This window comes from Dromiciops gliroides, chromosome 4 (genome assembly GCF_019393635.1).
Source record: "Dromiciops gliroides isolate mDroGli1 chromosome 4, mDroGli1.pri, whole genome shotgun sequence".
Lineage (NCBI taxonomy): Eukaryota > Metazoa > Chordata > Mammalia > Microbiotheria > Microbiotheriidae > Dromiciops > Dromiciops gliroides.
The window spans coordinates 28,826,369-28,844,198 of record NC_057864.1 but is presented as its reverse complement, the minus strand read 5'-3'; the positions used below and the strand labels follow the sequence as shown (position 1 = coordinate 28,844,198).

Below are 17,830 nucleotides of genomic sequence, written 5' to 3'. Positions count from 1 at the left end.
AGGCTGGATTTGAACTCAGGTCCTCCTGACTCCAAGGCCAGTACTCTATCCACTATGCCACCTAGCTGCCCCTCAAAGTCAGCATCTCTACCACCTCAAGATGGTCCAAATCAGCATTATCCACCAGAAGTTACTTGGACCTTCTCCTTCCAAGAGATCAGAAGATGGTGGGATTTACAGCATTATTTTAAAGACAATGAACTGAGGGGGCAGCTAGGTGGCGCAGTGGATAAAGCACCGGCCCTGGATTCAGGAGGACCTGAGTTCAAATCCGGCCTCAGACACTTGACGCTTGCTAGCTGTGTGACCCTGGACAAATCGCCTAATCCTCATTGCCTCCCCCCCAGAGACAATGAAACCGAGACCCCAAGAGTTGAAGTGACTTTCCCAAGGCTACACAGGACACCTCCAAATCCACTTTCCACTGCCCCTAATTTTCGGCGCTGGGGTGGGTCTCCGGACCAATACAATAAGCAGTGGAGACAGGGGGCCTTGGGACAGGAAGAAGTCTGCAGAAGTTGTTACTCCTTGAGCACCAAACAGCCAACACCGACCTGTGTGTAGACAACTGCCCAGACTACCTCCTGCTCGCAAATGCAGAAAAGAGACGGCAAAATGCTTCAAGACCAACCGAGCCCGGCGACCTCTGCCTAGAGGCTAACACCATAGAGGGCTGCCCACTGAGCAGCCACAAACCGCCGCTGCTTACAGAACGTGCGGAATTCTCGGGCCACAATGACCCTCGTCATTATTTCTGAAGAAGCACAAGCCTATTTCCCGTAATAAAGCCAGCAGACTCTTTAAGGAAGCAAACCCAGTTTTCCTCCTCCTCAAAACGATGCTGAAGGTGATTCTGACTCCACTTACCTGTGACTCTTTCACGTTTTCAACAGTGAAGTTGAACCAGACTCGGAAGCGTGGATTGCAGGTGTCGGGCCTTATGAAGAGGTCATACTCGAACTCGGACACGTGATCCACCCGGCCAAGATTACCTAGGAATAAGAGCGAAGACAACGGGGATGTAACAGGATGGCTATGTGATTGGCAGCAGTCTACAGTTGTTTGTAATTGTGACATTGGCCGTCACTCCACCTTCCAAGTTAAGCACAGAGCAGCAATTAGACCAGCTAAGCCTGAACCTGCAATTAGAAGGTGGTACCACCAGGTGGCACTAGTGTCCAATTAGAGCCACATGCTCAGAACAGCAGCTGGCACATAGAAAGCCCTTAATAAATACTTCCTGACTACCTGGCAGCACACTTTTTCTTTTTTTTTTCTTGGAGGGGGGGGGCAGGGCAATAAGAGTTAAGTGACTTGCCCAGGGTCACACAGCTAGTAAGTATCAAGTGTCTGAGGCCGGATTTGCACTCAGGTCTTCCTGAATCCAGGGCAGGTGCTTTATCCACTGCGCCACCCAGCTGCTCCCCTGGCAGCACACTATTGAACAGAATTATTTGAGGCAAAGATTTTCCCCCATTTGACACACTCCCTTTCTTGTCCTGGCTATACTTATTTTATTCAAGCAAAAGGTGTTGTTTTTTTTTTAATTTAATTTAATGAACTTATCTATTTTATCCTCTCCTGTTCTTTGTTTGGTTAAGAACCACCCCCCTTAAAGAGGGCAGAATGAGAAGAAGCATTCGAGTCTAGCTCTTCCCCCAGACCTCGTTGACAAAGATCTAGAGAACGGACCAAACTGAATTCTTGGGAAAGACAAGCAGCCACAATAAGGATCTTCCCTCAAAAGATAAGCAGTATCTATCGAAAACCAATCCCAAACATTATCTTTAATGGGGATACGATCAGAGGTGAAGCAAGGATTCCATTATCACTGTTACTACACAACACTGCATTAGAAATGCCAACCAAGGTAATCAGACAAGAAAAAAGGAATGGAAGGAATACGCACAGGCAAAGAGGAAACAAAACCATCACTTTCTGCAGATGATACGATGGTTTATTCAGAGAACCCTCAAGCCAAATAAAAACTAATCAAAATGATGAGAGACTTCAGCAAATTTGCAGGATATAAAATAAATGTATACAAATCATTAGTATTTCTGTATCTTACCAACAAAACCCAGAAAGAAGAAATAGAGAAATTCTATTTAAGATAACTATGGACAGTACAACAGACTTGGGAATCTACCTGCCAAGATACACACAAATACAAAACACTTATCACATAAATAGATGCAAATAAATGAAGAAATATTAATTGCTTATGGGTATTCTAAGCAAATATAATAAAAATGACAATACTATCTAAATTAATTTAATTATTTAGTGTAATACCAATCAAACTATCAAAGAATTACTTTGTAGAACTCGAAAAATAGTAACAAAAGTGACTTGGAGGAACGAAAAGTAAAGAATATCAAGGGAATCAATCAAAAAAGAAATGTAAAGGAACAGGGCGTAGCAGGACCAGATCTCAAATGATACTACAAAGCTATAATCATAAAATCATTTTGGTCCTGGGTAAATAATAGAGAGGGTGATCTGTAGAACAGATTAAATATACAATATACTGAAGAAAATGAGTACAATAATTTAATATGTGATAAAAGATCCTGGTTATTGGAACAAGAACTCATTATTCAACTAAAACTATTGGAAAAACTAGAAAGTAGTCTTTCAGAACCTAGGTGCAGACCAATATCTCACACTTTATACCAACATAAGCTCAAAATGAGTATGTGATTTAGATGTAAAAAGTGACATCATAAGGAAATTTGTGGAACGTGGAAGAAATTATCTGTCAACCTCTGTGGCTAACAAAACAGTTCATGACCAAACCAAAACATAGAGAGATTCAGAGGAGATAAAATGGATAATTTTGATTACGAAAAGTTAAAAAGATTTTGCACAAACAAAATCAATGCAGCTAAAATTAGAGGGGGAAAAGCAGGAAACTGGAGAAAATATCTTTGTAGTAAGTTTCTCTGACAGAAGTCTCACCTCTAAGATATATAGGGAACTGAGCCAAATTTAAAAGAAAAAATAGTCATTCCTTAATTGCTAAAGGATCAAAGGACACGAATAAGCAGTTTTCAAAAAAATCCAAGCAATCAATAGCCACCTGAAAACAATACTCAAAATCACTGATAATTACCATCTCGTACCAGTCAGATTGAAAAAGATGACAAAAAAGAAAAATTACAAGTGCTGGAGGGAAAGTTAGAAAACTGGTACACAGGGGCAGCTAGGTGGCGAAGTAGATAGAGCACCGGACCTGAATTCAAATGCGGCTTCAGACACTTGACACTTATTAGCTGTGTGACCCTGGGGAAGTCACTAAACCCCAACTGCCTCGCCAAAAAAAAACACCACAAACAAAAAGAAAACTGGTACATTAATGCACAACTAGTAAAGCTGTGAAACAGTCCAACCATTCTGGAAAGTAATATAGAATGAAGCCCAAAAGCTATTAAACTGTGTTTGACCCAGCAATATTGCCACAAAGTCTATACCCAAAGGAGAATAAGGATTTATATGTACAAAAATATTTATATCATCTCTTTATGTGATTCCAAAGAATGACAAACTAAGGGGAATGCCCATGGGGAATGACTGAACAAATTATGGTATATGAATATAATGGAATACTTTTATGCTACATGAAATAAGGAAGAGAATGGTTTCAGAGAAACCTGGGAAGACTTGTATGGACTGATACAAAGTGAAGTGAGCTATTAGGCTTTCGCCAGTCGCAGACAACCATGGATCAGCGCCTTGAAGAGCCACAGGCCACAGTGTGACTGTACAGTCTGATACGGGAGCCACAGCTCCTGCCACAATGAGGACATCGGAAAACTGTGCTCTCTGTTGCCCGTCGGTTCCTGCATCTCATTCGTTTTTCTTCCTCCAGAGCTTGGAGGCCCATCTCAGCTGCGCACAAGCTGCATCTGAGTACTGAACTCCATCGGGCGCCGTCCTTGGCCATCTCCTCCCAACTGCTGGTGTCTATTCCCAGAGCCCTCAAGTCTCGCTTGCGTACATCTCTGTAGTGAAGCTGGGGGCATCCAGCAGGTCTTTGGCCTGAGGCTAACTCGCCATAGAGTAGGTGAAGCGAGCAGAATCAGAACAATCTACACAGTAACAGCAATATAGTAAAGATAATCAACTATGAAAGACCTAGGTACTCTGATCAACATAGTGACCCACCACAATTCCAAAGAACTCATGATAAAACATGCTTCCCACCTCCTGACAGAGAGTTAACATACTCAGAGTACAAACTGAAGCATATTTTCTTTTCTTTTGTTTTTCTTTTTCTTTTCTTTCATTCTTATTTTTGGGAGGAAGGGTGGCTAATACAGAAATTTGTTTTGTATGACTTGACATATTTGTAATGAGTTTGTTTATCTTGTTTTGGGGGGGTTTTTTGATGAGCAAGGGAAGGGGAGGAGGAAAGAATTTGGAACTGAAAATAAAATAGAATTTTTTTTAAAAAGATCAATTGAAAAACAACTTTGAAAGACTTTAGAACTCTGGTCAATGCAATGATAAGTCCAGAGGACTAATTGTGAAACAAACCACTCAGCAGAGATATGATGAACTTGAAATGCAGAGAAAGGCAGACATTTTGAGTCATGGCTATATGGGAATTCTGTTTTTAGAAACACTAATATTGGCTTTCCTACCACACCTGCACCCCAACTTTCCCTACAAAAGAAAAAACCCAATCCCTGTAAACAATAAGCATAGTCAAGCAAAGTGAAACCATACACTTTCAATGTCCAAAAACGTTTGTCTGAGCCTGCACCTTCAGCCCTTTGCTCCTCTGGCTGGAGGTTGGAAGCAAGTTTTATGACTGGTCTCCTAGAGTCATGGTCAATGATCGTGTTGATCATCATTCTTTGGTATTTCAAAGTTGTTTTCTCATTACACTGCTGTTCTTGCCATGTTAATTGTTTTCCTGTTCTGGCTCACTTCGCTCTGTATCAGTTCATTCAAAGCATCAGAGTCAATCATCGTTTAGTTTCTTTGAAACTTACATTTCATCATTTCGTATGGCACAACAATTCTCATACCATAATTTGTTCAGCTATCCCCTTGGGGATGAGAATGGGGGGAATTCTCAACCAAACCAGAGACAGAGGATTACAAAAGATAAGACAGATCATTTCAATTACTAGAAACTGAGAAGCTTTTGCATAAACAGCATTGATGGAAATAGGATAAGAAGGGAAGAGGTCAACTGGGGGAAATATTTTCATCTTTATCTCTGATAAGTCTCTGATATCCAAGATATATATGCAACTAACAAATAGCTAAGAACAAAAGCCATTCCCCAACAGACAAGTAATCAAAGGATATGAACAACCTCAACAGAAAAATTACAAGTTGTTAGCAACCACACAAAAGAGAAATAAAAATCAAACCCAGACTGATATTTCACTTCACACCCAACCAATTGGCCAAGATCACAAAAAATGAGAATAGTCAATGCGGTAAGACTTGTGATAATAGATACACTAAGGCACTATCAGTAGAGCTGTGAATTGGTCTAATTGTTCTGAAAAATGATGTGGAATTATGCAAATAAAATTATTAAAATGTTCACACCCTCTAACCCAGAGATTCTAATGTTAGGCACTTATAGTCCAAGGAGTTTAATGGCCCCAAAAGGTCCATAAACATAAAAATATTGGTAGCAGCACTCTGTTGTAGTAGCAAATAATTGGAAACAAAGAATATGCTAAAGTTGTTTAAATAGAATATTATAGCTCTATAAGAAACCGTGAATGTGAGTATAGAGAAGAATGGGAAAATTTCTTTAAACTGATATAACATGAAAGTGGCAAAATAAGAACAACCGACACAGTAACAGCCACATAAGAGAATGCCACCAAATCATAATAACGGAGCCCAGCCCCAAGGAAATAGGAGAAAGGCCCTCAACCCTCCCCTTGGCAGAGGGAAAAGGGCTGGGATGGGGCATACAATGGCAGATTTTTCCTAACAGGTTGTTGCTTATGCTCAACTGTTTCTTTTCCTTCTGTTTTACTCTTTGTTATAAAGGATGATTCTCTGGGAGCAGGAAGGAAATGGCTGCACTGGGAAATGTAGGCAAAATAACAACTTTTGTAAAAAAAAAAATTGTCCTCCTATATGCATCTATATGGAAAAAACTGCTCTCATTCCCTCCCAAATTTATTTTTTGTGGTGTTACCTTTGGTAGTCAGGTCATTTTGATCTTACTGTGGCATGTGGTGTAAGATGCTGCAGGGACATACAATTAGTAAAATGTCTGAGGTCAGATGTGAACCTATGTCTCCCTACTTCAAAGTCCAGCATTCCATCCACTATACCACACTTGTTCACCAATAAATACCATCCAATCCAACAAGCATTTATTAAATGCCTACTTGTCAGCAAAGCAGTATACATGGTGCTGAGGATGTCAAGACAAAAAACATTCACCACACTTTAGGAGTAGCATTCTCCTGGGAAATTTAACTCTTCACCATATCACGCATTTATACCAGGGTTGGGATATGTTTCCTGAACTCGTCCCTGTCCCTTTCTATTAATAAAAAAAAAAATGTCCAAATAAAAAAGGAACATCATCTTACTTATATGAACTGCTTTGCAAACCTCACATAAATGTCAACTATCGATCATTAAAAGTTGGAGAATCTTTCACACTCCACACTGATAAAACTGCTCTCAAGACTCTCTTTTTCCAATGAGAAAACGCTATTTCCTGCTCTAAAATCAAGAACTCTTCTCTTCCTCTCACACCACCCTCCTTTACCCCCACCAGAAAATGTTATCTCCCTCATGGTCTTGGGAATCTATCACTTTGATTCTGGGTCTACTGAATGGTTTATGACACTCTGATGCCCCATTGTGGCACGGAGGATACCTTGAGCCAATGAAGCCAAGCCTGGCAGCTCTCTAAACTGAAAGGATTGGCGCATGGGGCCCAGTGATGGAACATGAATCTGTTACCAAGACCTCGCCAAACTCAAGCTACTGGGGAGGGAGCCCCCACACCCATAAGATCACAGAACCATCCATTTTTCCAGTAAGTCCCTTTTTAGGCATCAAACATTGCTCAGCCGGTTGCCTTAGCAACAACTTGGACTCTTACATCCTGCTCCCCTCCTTTGACCGAGCCTCTTCCCGCCAGGTCGAGCCCCAACTTAGACGAGAACAGAACTTGTAAAGGCAAGGGCTATTCCCTGCTGACATGGCGTGATGCTTCGTGTGGCCACAGAGGACTTAGCCTGAGTATAAAGGCTTCCTGAATGCAGAGGCTTTCTGCCAAGTGACCTCTGCCAACTCAAAGACGAGATCCAGGGGACACATTGATAGCATTAGACTTGGCATCAGGAAGACCTGAGCTCCAATCCTGCCTCAGACATTTACTAGGTATATGACCTTGGGCAAGGCACTTAACTCTCATCTGCTTCCGTTTTTTCATCTGTAAAATGGCAGCTATCTCACGGGGTTGTTGTGAGGCTCAGACGAGATCACTGTGGAAAGTGCTTTCCAAGCTCCATAGTCCTGCAGAAATGCTAGTTATTATTAAAAGCAGCCTTGTAGGCGGACATGTGTCCCATGTGATAGCAGGGTAACAGTAGGAGGAACTTCTCCTTTCCTATCACATCCTCCTTTGCATCACACTTATTTCCATACTTGTCATATCCCTGCTAAGAGAGAAGACAGACTAAATCCTCTGAGAGAAATCTAACAACATGGGATCAAACATGGAGGTGGGATGGGGGATGCATGAGTAGCCATGAGTTCAAGGGGGAAAGGTGGGAAGGTTGAAAGATAAGACGCCAAACCTGGTCCCTATGCTGCCTCAGGTACTTAACAGATGTGCAGCTCTCCATCTGGAAAATGGGGTGATAGTATCCCCTCCCGTAGAGGACTGTTGTGAGAATGCGCGAAGGGGATGGGCAGTCATCTCTCTGCAAATCTAAAAGCGCTCAGCGTCCAACAGGACAGCGGTCAAGGGGGCAGTTACCCCTGGGGGAGCCCCACTCTTCTGAGCTCTTTCTTCCACGCTCCCCTTTTGTTCTCTCCACATCAACAGAAAACTCTGCCAGGTGTTTCTTGTTGTGTCTTTAAAGAAAATCACCATGATTTCATTAGAGCAATACTGAGCAGGACCTTTCCCACTCATTTTGAATAGCATTCTTGTTTTCTCCACTAACACTCTGACCAGTCTCCCCTCTACCCAGATGCCACCTTCCGGCCCAGAATAAAATCCCAGACCAGCTACCCTCAGCCTCCAGTCAGCTTCACACGGCCTCTCCTGTCTCACTTCATGAGCTCCAGCCTCATGCTCTGTGCTCCAGCCCCACAAGGCTAAGTGGCCCGCCCTGGTCTGGCTCTGTGCCTGGGTGCTGACTGTCCCCAGTACTTGGAACACACTCCCTCCTCCCTCCAAGGAAAATTGTGCTCCTCCTTCCTGCTCCAGTTCAGGTGGCCCCTCCTCCAGGAAGCCTGCCCTGATTCTCCCGGAGACACAAGAGTCCTGGCCCTTCTTCAACTTTCCGAAAGGATTTCCCTGGATTTCCCCGGATCTCTCCTTTCCTACCACGCATCATACTTGTAAGACATGGATGGGGATAAAAAACAGACTTTTAGAATCCTTGTTGAAGTGCACAGACATGATTTGTGTTCTCCTCCCCCTCCTCAGGGGGGGTGAGTTTAAGCCTTGCCTCTTTAACCAAGTAAATTGATCATCTTTTCTAACAGAGTTCCCTGGGAGTCTCCTCCCTTTGGCCTTGCAGACTCGGGACCCTGAAGTCCAGCAGGGAACACTGGACATGCCCTCAGAGGATCAGAGTCCCAGACTCAAGCCTTCCACTGACTCACTCTGGGAAGCCAGAGTCTCTCTCTGGGACTCAGTTTCCCTATCTTCAGGCAACTAGGCGGCACAACGCATAGAGGGAAGGACCTGGAGTCAGGATGACCTCGGTTTAAATATAACTTCAGACACTTAGCAGGTGAGTGAGCCTTGGCAAGTCACTTCACCTCAGTCTGCCTCAGTTTCCTCTTCTGTAAAATGGAGATAAGCACACTACCTACCTCCCAGAGTTGTTGTGAGAATCCAATAAAATGAGGTTTGTACCATGCTTGGCTCTACAAACCCTAAAATGCCACATAAGACGGCCAGTGCAGGGACTGCATTAGATAAAGCCCAAGCCCTCAATGCTAGGAGCTTTTCTGTACTGGAAAAGACACTGGCTGGGGGCTGGCAGACCTGGTTCCAGCCTGACTCTGACTGACCACCCACTTTCATTCTCTGGGGCTGAGCTCCCCTAGCGATAGAACTGAGGACTTGGATTTGGTGAGTCCCAGTAACCAAGAGGGACATGACTAGACAGTCTTTGCAATCCAATCCACTTTCCTTACTGTTTCACGAAAGAGGGTTGGAAAAAAATCAGTGGGTCTCAGCCTAAGGGCCATAGCCCCTGGAACAGTTATTGTAGGGAGTCTATGCCCAGTCACGTATTTTCTCTATCAAAAGGCACTAACTGGGGGCAGCTAGGTGGGGCAGTGGATAGAGCACCGGCCCTGGATTCAGGAGGACCTGAGTTCAAATCCAGCCTCAGACACTTGACACTTACTAGCCGTGTGATCCTGGGCAAGTCATTTAACCCTCATTGCTCCATAAAAAAAAAAAGAAAAAGAAAAAGAAAAAAAGGAAAAAAAGGTACTAACTGTAGCACAACTATCACTCGAGCTTTAAACCATCTGCTGGTCTGGGAAGGTGAGAAGATGGAAGCAAAAGTAGGTAACACAGGGTGACCCCCAGAGAGTCTGGGGGCATCCTAAGGGTTACAGAGATTCACCGAAAGAGTGGTACCCAAAGACAAAGGGAGGAGAAGACACAGGCTCAGGTTGGACTTAAAGAGTTCTTTTTACCTTTGTTTTTGCTTTGCTATTAAATTAATTCATTTAAACATTCATCTGTGAGGCTTATGTGAAATGTAATTTTCTCAGCTGTTTTTAAGAAATTGATTTTATTACAAGGCAAGTAATTATCACAAATGTTGAAACAACAGCTTATTGCCACTTTCCCACAACATCCCATAAAAGGCAAATGCCCTCAACCTGGGGGACCAGCTATTCACCATTGGCTGTCAGACTGTCCAAGCAGGGAGAGGGAGCCAACCGAAGGTCCTCCTGCCCTATGCTCTGCCCTGTCCTACCCCACAGCCACAGTAACCCGACTGGTGTCATCAGTGAGTGTGCATTAGCTTCCAGCTCATGACTTCAAAGCTGTCTTTAAGAAATGAATTAGAAGAAAGGAAGGGAGGAAGGAAGGAAGGAAGGAAGGAAGGAAGGAAGGAAGGAAGGAAGGAAGGAAGGAAGGAAGGAAGGAAGGAAGGGAGAGAGGGAGGGAGGGAGGAAGGAAGGAAGGGAGGGAGGGAGGGAGGGAGGGAGGAAGAAAGGAAGGAAGGAAGGAAGGAAGGAAGGAAGGAAGGAAGGAAGGAAGGAAGGAAGGAAGGAAGGAAGGAAGGAAGGGAGGGAGGGAGGGAGGGAGGGAGGGAGGAAGGAAGGAAGGGAGGAAGGGAGGAAGGGAGGAAGGGAGGAAGGGAGGAAGGAAGGAAGGAAGGAAGGAAGGAAGGAAGGAAGGAAGGAAGGAAGGGAGGAAGGAAGGAAGGAAGGAAGGAAGGAAGGGAGGAAGGAAGGGAGGAAGGAAGGAAGGGAGGGAGGGAGGGAGGGAGGGAGGGAGGGAGGGAGGGAGGAAGGGAGGAAGGAAGGAAGGGAGGAAGGAAGGAAGGAAGGAAGGGAGGAAGGAAGGAAGGAAGGAAGGAAGGAAGGAAGGAAGGGAGAGAGGGAGGGAGGGAGGAAGGAAGGAAGGGAGGGAGGGAGGGAGGGAGGGAGGGAGGGAGGGAGGAAGAAAGGAAGGAAGGAAGGAAGGAAGGAAGGAAGGAAGGAAGGAAGGGAGGGAGGGAGGGAGGGAGGGAGGGAGGGAGGAAGGAAGGAAGGAAGGAAGGAAGGAAGGAAGGAAGGAAGGAAGGAAGGAAGGAAGGAAGGAAGGAAGGAAGGAAGGAAGGAAGGAAGGAAGGAAGGAAGGAAGGAAAGCACATTTATTAAGCACTTGCTATATGCTAAGCCCTGTAATATAAATTAAAAAGTGAGTTGGTGCCTACTCTCAAAGAATTCATACACTAATTGTGGAAGAAAACAAATGCAGGAAGAGTCCAGCTGCTGGGCAGACAGAAAGGTCTGAAAGTCTGAAGGGCTTGGTGGCAAGGGAGATGGAAAGGCCCAGGGGTCCTGAGGGCCAGTGCACTGGTGGATTGGCGGGCAGTGCCCAGGAAGCTGGAAGGCGCAGAGGGCCTGAGGATGCTGCTGCAGATGGGACAGATGGCAAGGGGGTCCTCTCTCTTACCAGAACTGCTGCAGCTATGTGAGCAGCCGAGTCTGATCTGCAGAGTAAGAGACCGGGAGGGCTCCAGCCCACCACCTCTGAGAAGGAAGAAGTAGGTCTGAGGACCCAAGGAGAGGAAAGATTCTGGGTCCCCTCCTTCAGGAGTGGGAATGGATAGGAGAAGAGGGAAGTCGCTGTCCACCCAAAAGGGGAATAATGGCAGGAAGGCCAGGAGAGAAGGGGACACTGGGTGCCCAAATGGGCTTTGTGTAAGACAAGGGGGGCAGGAGCCCAGAAGTCCTCCTAGCTTAGCGACACACTCAGAAGAGCGGCCCAAACCCCAAATGAATGGATTATACACAACACACCAGAAATCATCCTTGGGAACCTATTTTTTTAAAAAGTCCATGAATCTCTATGACTGATAGTCCACTGTGCATGGAGGCCCAGGGCTAGGGCTAGGGAAGTCCGAAGCTGAACTAGTCCTCTGTGGAGCATGGGCCTCCACGGGCTGCACCTGAAGCCAGAAGAGCACAGGACCCCCGTCTGGCCTCTGACGCTAGCTGTGTGGCTGCAGACACATCATTCCTTCTCTCCTCAGGTGAGGTCCATCAAACAAGGTCCACAACAGTAGCGAATTCACAGGGTCCTCGAGAGGAACAACGGGGAGCTGCATGAAAAATAAAAATAGCAGGCTCTGCCCTCAAGGGGCTTACAATCTCCTGAGAGGTAGTCAGTCCCTGTGGGAGAGTGAGTCATGTAAAGTAATTTGGGACAGAGCCTTAAGCAATGGGAGGCACATTTCATTGTGGGGAAATCTTGATGTCTCTCTGTCCAAAATCTGCATCCCATTGGAGGCCCCTACTCTCCCCATTCCCACCTCCTGTTCTGAGAACAATAATGGAAGGACTGCTGCCTCTGCCTCTGCCTCTAGAAATGCCACGAAAATGGGCCAAACCAGGGCTCCATTCACCATGGCTTTGCACCACACGCCTCTCCCTGGCCACCACTGTCTCTGCTTCTCCGGCCCTATTCGAACATAAGCTCGGGGCCTAACTCCCTTTTGTATCCGTACCCAGAATCACCAAACACACCAGCTCAGAAAGCAAAGGACTCCCTGCTCCAGCATGCCTGATAAATGGTCCCCAGCCTCTGCTGGGAAACCTCCAAGAAGGCAGAAGCAGCAACCCCCCGCCCCCCCCCCAAAAAAAAACCCCAAGCCATTCCGCTCCCCAGCGAGGTCTGTCAGTCGTCAGTTGGTCATTGGCAAGTTCTTTCTGGAATTGAGTCTCCGCCGGCCTCCCGCTCTGATTCCTCCTCAGTGGGAGAGCCCTGCAGATACTTGATCGCGCTTCATCTCCAGGCGAAGCATGCCCATTTCTTTCCACTGACACTCCTGCCACCCTCTCAAGAACCCTCACCAAGCTAGTGACGCAGCTCTCTGAGCAATGCCTCACGTTATCATTCGTCGTTATTCATCCACAAAGGTCATCCCACGATGCTTCATCATGACATGGGAGTCACCCTATCACTGGGCAGGTTTGAAAGGTTTTCACACCTTCTGAGGACCAGCCTTGCTAAGAGCTCATCCCCAGGATGCTGACCACAGGCTAGGAGGTGCTGAGCACACTGTGACTCTTGCCTATCATTACTGTTCTCGTTATTCTCGTTGTTGTTGTTGTTGTTGTTACAATCCAAGTCAGAAAGGGGTGAAGGAGAGAACACTGAATTTAGAGACAAAAGGCTTGGGTTGTAGACTTCGCTCTGTATCTAACTAGCTTGATCTCAGCCAAATGACTTCTGAGACTCAACTTCCTTCTCTTTAAAATGACTGGCTACATCACAGAGCTGAGGTAGGGGAGGCACTTTCCCAATTCGAAAGTCCAATAAAAGTACCAGCGATCACAGTGACGACCAGCATGGTGGTCTCTGATCCGGTGGCTTAGTGAAAGGCAGACTTGGGAGTTGCAGGAGTTTCCGGGATTATCCTTTTCCAGTCAGAAAGTCTTCCTCTTCCTTCACTTTTCCCTGGGGAAGGCCTTTCTCCTCCCTTCAGGTGGCTGCCTGCTGGGTGTTTACCGATTAATTGCCGGCATCTACATACAATTGGTCTCCTTAGTAACAGCTCTCCTAAGCTCCCAGCTGGTTAACAAAGCAGCTTCTAATTTTTAAAGGGACCATACTTTTTTTTTTTAAACCAGTATATAGCTTTTAGAATGTACTCAAGGAGTATAGTTTAAGACCAGTATTATAAATAAATATGCAGAGATTTCTTGGTCCTCTGGAACAAGCCCCACAATTCACTTTTGATAGGCCCACTCTAGAGCACGCTTCCAGACCTTTCTCAATTCTCATTTCTCTACCCAAAGATTCATCTCATCGCCCTCCCTCGGTGATTTTCTTCTAAACTGACCACAAATAGCCATTTCTTCACTCAATCCATCAAGCCCTAGAGAGAGAAGCCCAGAATACCCAGGGTGGGGGAGGGTGTTGGGGGGAGGAGATTAGAGCTGATCTACACACATCTCTTTAGACACAGGAAGAAGCTGAAGGCAAGAAAAGGCAAGAACCTTGCTCACCATTGCTCAGAGAGCCGGGAGTTATTCCTCCACCCTGCTGTCACCGGGGAAATAAGTGGCTGGGGTCCTTTGGTATTCCCGTGAAAGAAATTACACTCTAGCACGCAGGCCAATTAAAATTTAAAAGGTCCTTTATCAGATGCTAGTGAAAGTGACCAGAGGGAAGTCAAAGATTTAGCCTCAAGGGGAGGAGGTGGCGGAGTAACTTTCTCCTCTGAGAACTGAAGGAAGACCAAGCTTGTATAGAGGAGAGATGCAGTTCAAGAAGAAGCTGAGCTTAAGGGCAGTGTCTCTCCTCACTTCTTAGGTGTCTGTCCTTCTTCTGAGTTACCCCAGGCCCATATCACTGGGGGCTCTTTCCACGATTCTTGTGGCCAGAGGCCAGCGTGGCCAAGAGGCCTGGGTCCAGGCCGGGGGTCACTGCCAGGGGGTATGTGGCCCTGCCCCCCTTTCCAGTCTCTTTGAAGGCCACTCACTTCCACTTACTCCAGCATCCCACCTACTGGGTTATTCCATCCTGAATATCCCCAAGTTGCATCTCCAAGTCTGCAACGCTGCCCTCCTCAGAGCTACTTCTGGGGATTCCCGATTTCCTTCAACACTCAATCCAAGGCCCCCTCCACAAGTCTTTTCTGATCTCTCCAACTATTAGACCCTCCCTCCAGAAACTCCTGTGCCTCTGGATAATTCTTTATATTTAAATGTACGAGTACATATAGCCTGCCAATTCTTAAGGGCAGACAGAGGCGTCACTGTTGTCTTTGCACCAGCAGGGCTTCCCACTGTGCCTAGCCCCCATAAGCACTCATCAATCAATTCTCCAGGAGACCCTTCCCAAGATCCCCAGCCATCAACACCCTCTCCTTTGAGAAGACCTTTCCCATACTCGCTATTGACCCTGTATATACTTGGTTACTTATAGGCCACCAGAATGGAGGTCCTTGGAAGGGAAGTCCAATGTCTGGTAGGGGTGCCTGGCACATCATAGGCTATATTAAGCAATGACTGTTGATTGATCGAAGGTTCCTCCTTGTTCCAACATGAGGGCTGGACTAGGCCCAGCCTAAGCCCCCTCCCTGCTCTGCCAGCCTGGGCCTGCAGAAGCAAGGGGGTGGACCGGCCCCCTTTGCCTGGACGAGCTCTGGAGAGTCTTTGCCAAACCCAGGAAAGCTGTTGAAATATGTCCCCTTAAAGGGACAGGAGCGGGGGCGGGAGATCTTTGGCCCAGGCCCCACCATCCTCCTCAGGCTGATGCAGAAAGGAAGGGCATGTGTGGAGACATCCATACAACAAATGTGCCCAGCTCTCCTATCTAGCAAATGAAATCATGAGGAATGTACCTCTGCAGATAAATACTGATGGAGCAAATGTGCAGCTGGGGGGGGGGGTGGATATTGCTGTCATTGATTATTTTTAACAGATGCAACACTGATAAGCCTCCAGGCCCATGTACCGGGGAGAAAAACAATGTTAAATATCTATTTCCTATTGATTGCTCCTGAGTTTGCCAAATGTCCCACATTATCAGAGAAATGCCTTACTAAAGAGATAAAGGCTTTTGCACCAAGCTGGAAGAAAGCAAACCTGAGCATTTTTATGTTGAAAAGAAAAGTAAACGTGAAGGGAGAGCCCTCCCTGCAAACCATAAATACCTGCGCCAACATTCACAGGTAGCCAGCCAGGCAGGAGACTTTGCTTGGCCCCAGCCAGATAATCAGGGCGGTTCGGACAAGTTAGCTGACATCTCTAAGCCTGTTTCCTTATCTGTGAAATGGGAATAACAGCCCTGACTCTCCACCTCACAGGGCTATCTGGAGGAAAGTGCTCTTTCTGCCAGTACAAAGGTGATTATTTCAAGGGAGCCATCATGACAGTTCTCACCTTTGAAGGTGAAGTTGAGAAGCAAAGGAAGGTTACTGCAAGGGAACAGGACTGGGAATTAGGAAGCCCGGCTTCCTGTCTTAGTTCTCTTGCCAACTGTGCATCCCCTGGTGGCCTCTGCATCTATGGTCACTTTGGGCACGGGCTGGGGGGGGAGGGGGCCAGTGGGGCCAGATGATCTGAAGGGTCCCTTCTGGAGCTGGGCTTGTCTCTTCTAACTGCTTCTAGCAGGGCAAGCTTTGGGGAATTTTCCAAATGACAAGCACAATATCATCTTTTTCCTCCCCTTCCCAAGGACACCTTTCTTTGTCTTGGTCCGAATCAAGGCAACATGCAGCTCTCTGCATGATGTCATGCAGAGTAGTGAGTAAGGGTCTCCTGTCTCCGGTATCACTCAGGAGGGCTCTGGGTAATGAGCAGGTGTCAAAGTCCCAGCATCCCAATCACAGCCAGATGGGGCCATCCCTGGCACCTGGGCTGTAACCTGAGCTGCTGTACTCAATTATAACCCGAGAAACCATCCTGAAGATGCTGTCGCCGTCACCCTCTGAAGGGCATTTCCAAAGGCTTTCAGAAACCGAAAGGGTCTCATCAGACTGGGTACAAGTACCAGGAAAAATGCACAACCCTGAATCCAACCCTGGCACCTGTAAGACTTGGGGGTGGTTGATTCGGTGACTCCATGGCATTGTCACATTGTGTAAAAGCCACAAGCCAACATTATCAGTGTGTGGCCTACACACCAAACCATCTGAGAAACTGGGAAGGCCCAGGCCCAGGCCCAGCAAGGCCGAAAGCCCTGAGGGAGGGGCAGGGCTGAGAGGAGGGGGCCTGCCTTCCACAGCTGCAGCACAGGACCCAGCACTAATGAGGTCTGCCCCAGCTGATCCCTAACTCAATGAACCTGCAACAATGGGAAATAATAATCCCTTACATGGGTATAAGCCTGCCATTAAAAGCAGCCCCCCCTTCATCCATACTGTCATATGATCCTCCAAACAGCCTCAGGAGAGAAAGCAACGCAAATGTGTGTGTGTGTGTGGGTGTGTGTGTGTGTGTGTATGTGTGTGTGTGTGTGTGTGTGTGTGTGTGTGTGTGTGAGAAGGGTGGAGGAGGGAGCCCGCCTGTCAGCAGGTCGAGGCAGGGTCAGTTAAAGGAAGCTGGCAAAGGGAGGACTGAAGGACCATCCTGTGCACCAGGAGACATCCCTGGCCTTGTCCTGCTTGGCCCTAGAAGGCAGAACTTGGGCTCAACACAGGAAACACCTTCTTAAGCTCCATAGGGGCCCAACAACAGAGAGGGTAATGGTTTCTCCTGCCCTGGGGGGCTTACAGCGGTGGCCAAGAAGACCATTTGTCAGAGATTCTCTGGCAGCTAAGTGGCCCAGTGGGCAGGCTTCCAGACCTCCTGTGTCTCCTGCAGACACTTACTAGCTGTGTCACTTTGGGCCAGTCACTTAATCTCTCTGGGCCTCAGATTATCCATCTATGAAGTAGGAATAATGACAGCACCTCCTTCACAGCGCTGTTTGGGGGACAAAATGAGGTAACATATACGCAAACTGGAAAATGCTTTATGAATGTTACCTCTCTGCCACTGATGAAGGCACTTCTCTGGGTAGTCTCTCACCTGAAGAAGTCCTGTTGACCCCTGAGGGTAGGAATAGGTGGAGAAAACCCAGGAAGGGACGGGGAGGCAGATTTCAGCTAACCTTAGGCAAGGATTTCCTGAGGCTGAAAGTGGGGCCCCAGTGGAAGGGGCCCAGAGGGCTGGCCAGCCACTTCTAGAGAGCTTGGGGGCAGACCCTCACAGCCCATGGAAAATCTGGACGCCAGAGCTTGTCCGTGGCATCTCAGAGAAGGGCAAGAGAAAGAAGGTTGGATTTGGGGCTTGTGTGCTCGCACATCACTTATTCTAGACGGGCCTCAGGTTCTTCCTCTGTTAAAGGAATGGGGGGGGGGGCTAGATTGCCTCTAGACCCAGTAGAACTGGCTGTGCCTTCTAGTGATGCAGATCGCTG

General features: G+C 46.8%; 1 protein-coding gene across 2 annotated transcripts in view; it reads right to left on the bottom strand.

Moving 5' to 3' along the window:
* Positions 1-17,830, bottom strand: part of AGBL4 (AGBL carboxypeptidase 4) — a 795,252-nt gene that overhangs the window by 628,605 nt on the left and 148,817 nt on the right. For both annotated transcript variants that reach the window (XM_043964632.1, XM_043964633.1), the window contains exon 3: positions 868-992. In XM_043964632.1, coding sequence (XP_043820567.1) covers positions 868-992 — 125 coding nt within the window. The remainder of the gene's footprint in view (positions 1-867; positions 993-17,830) is intronic.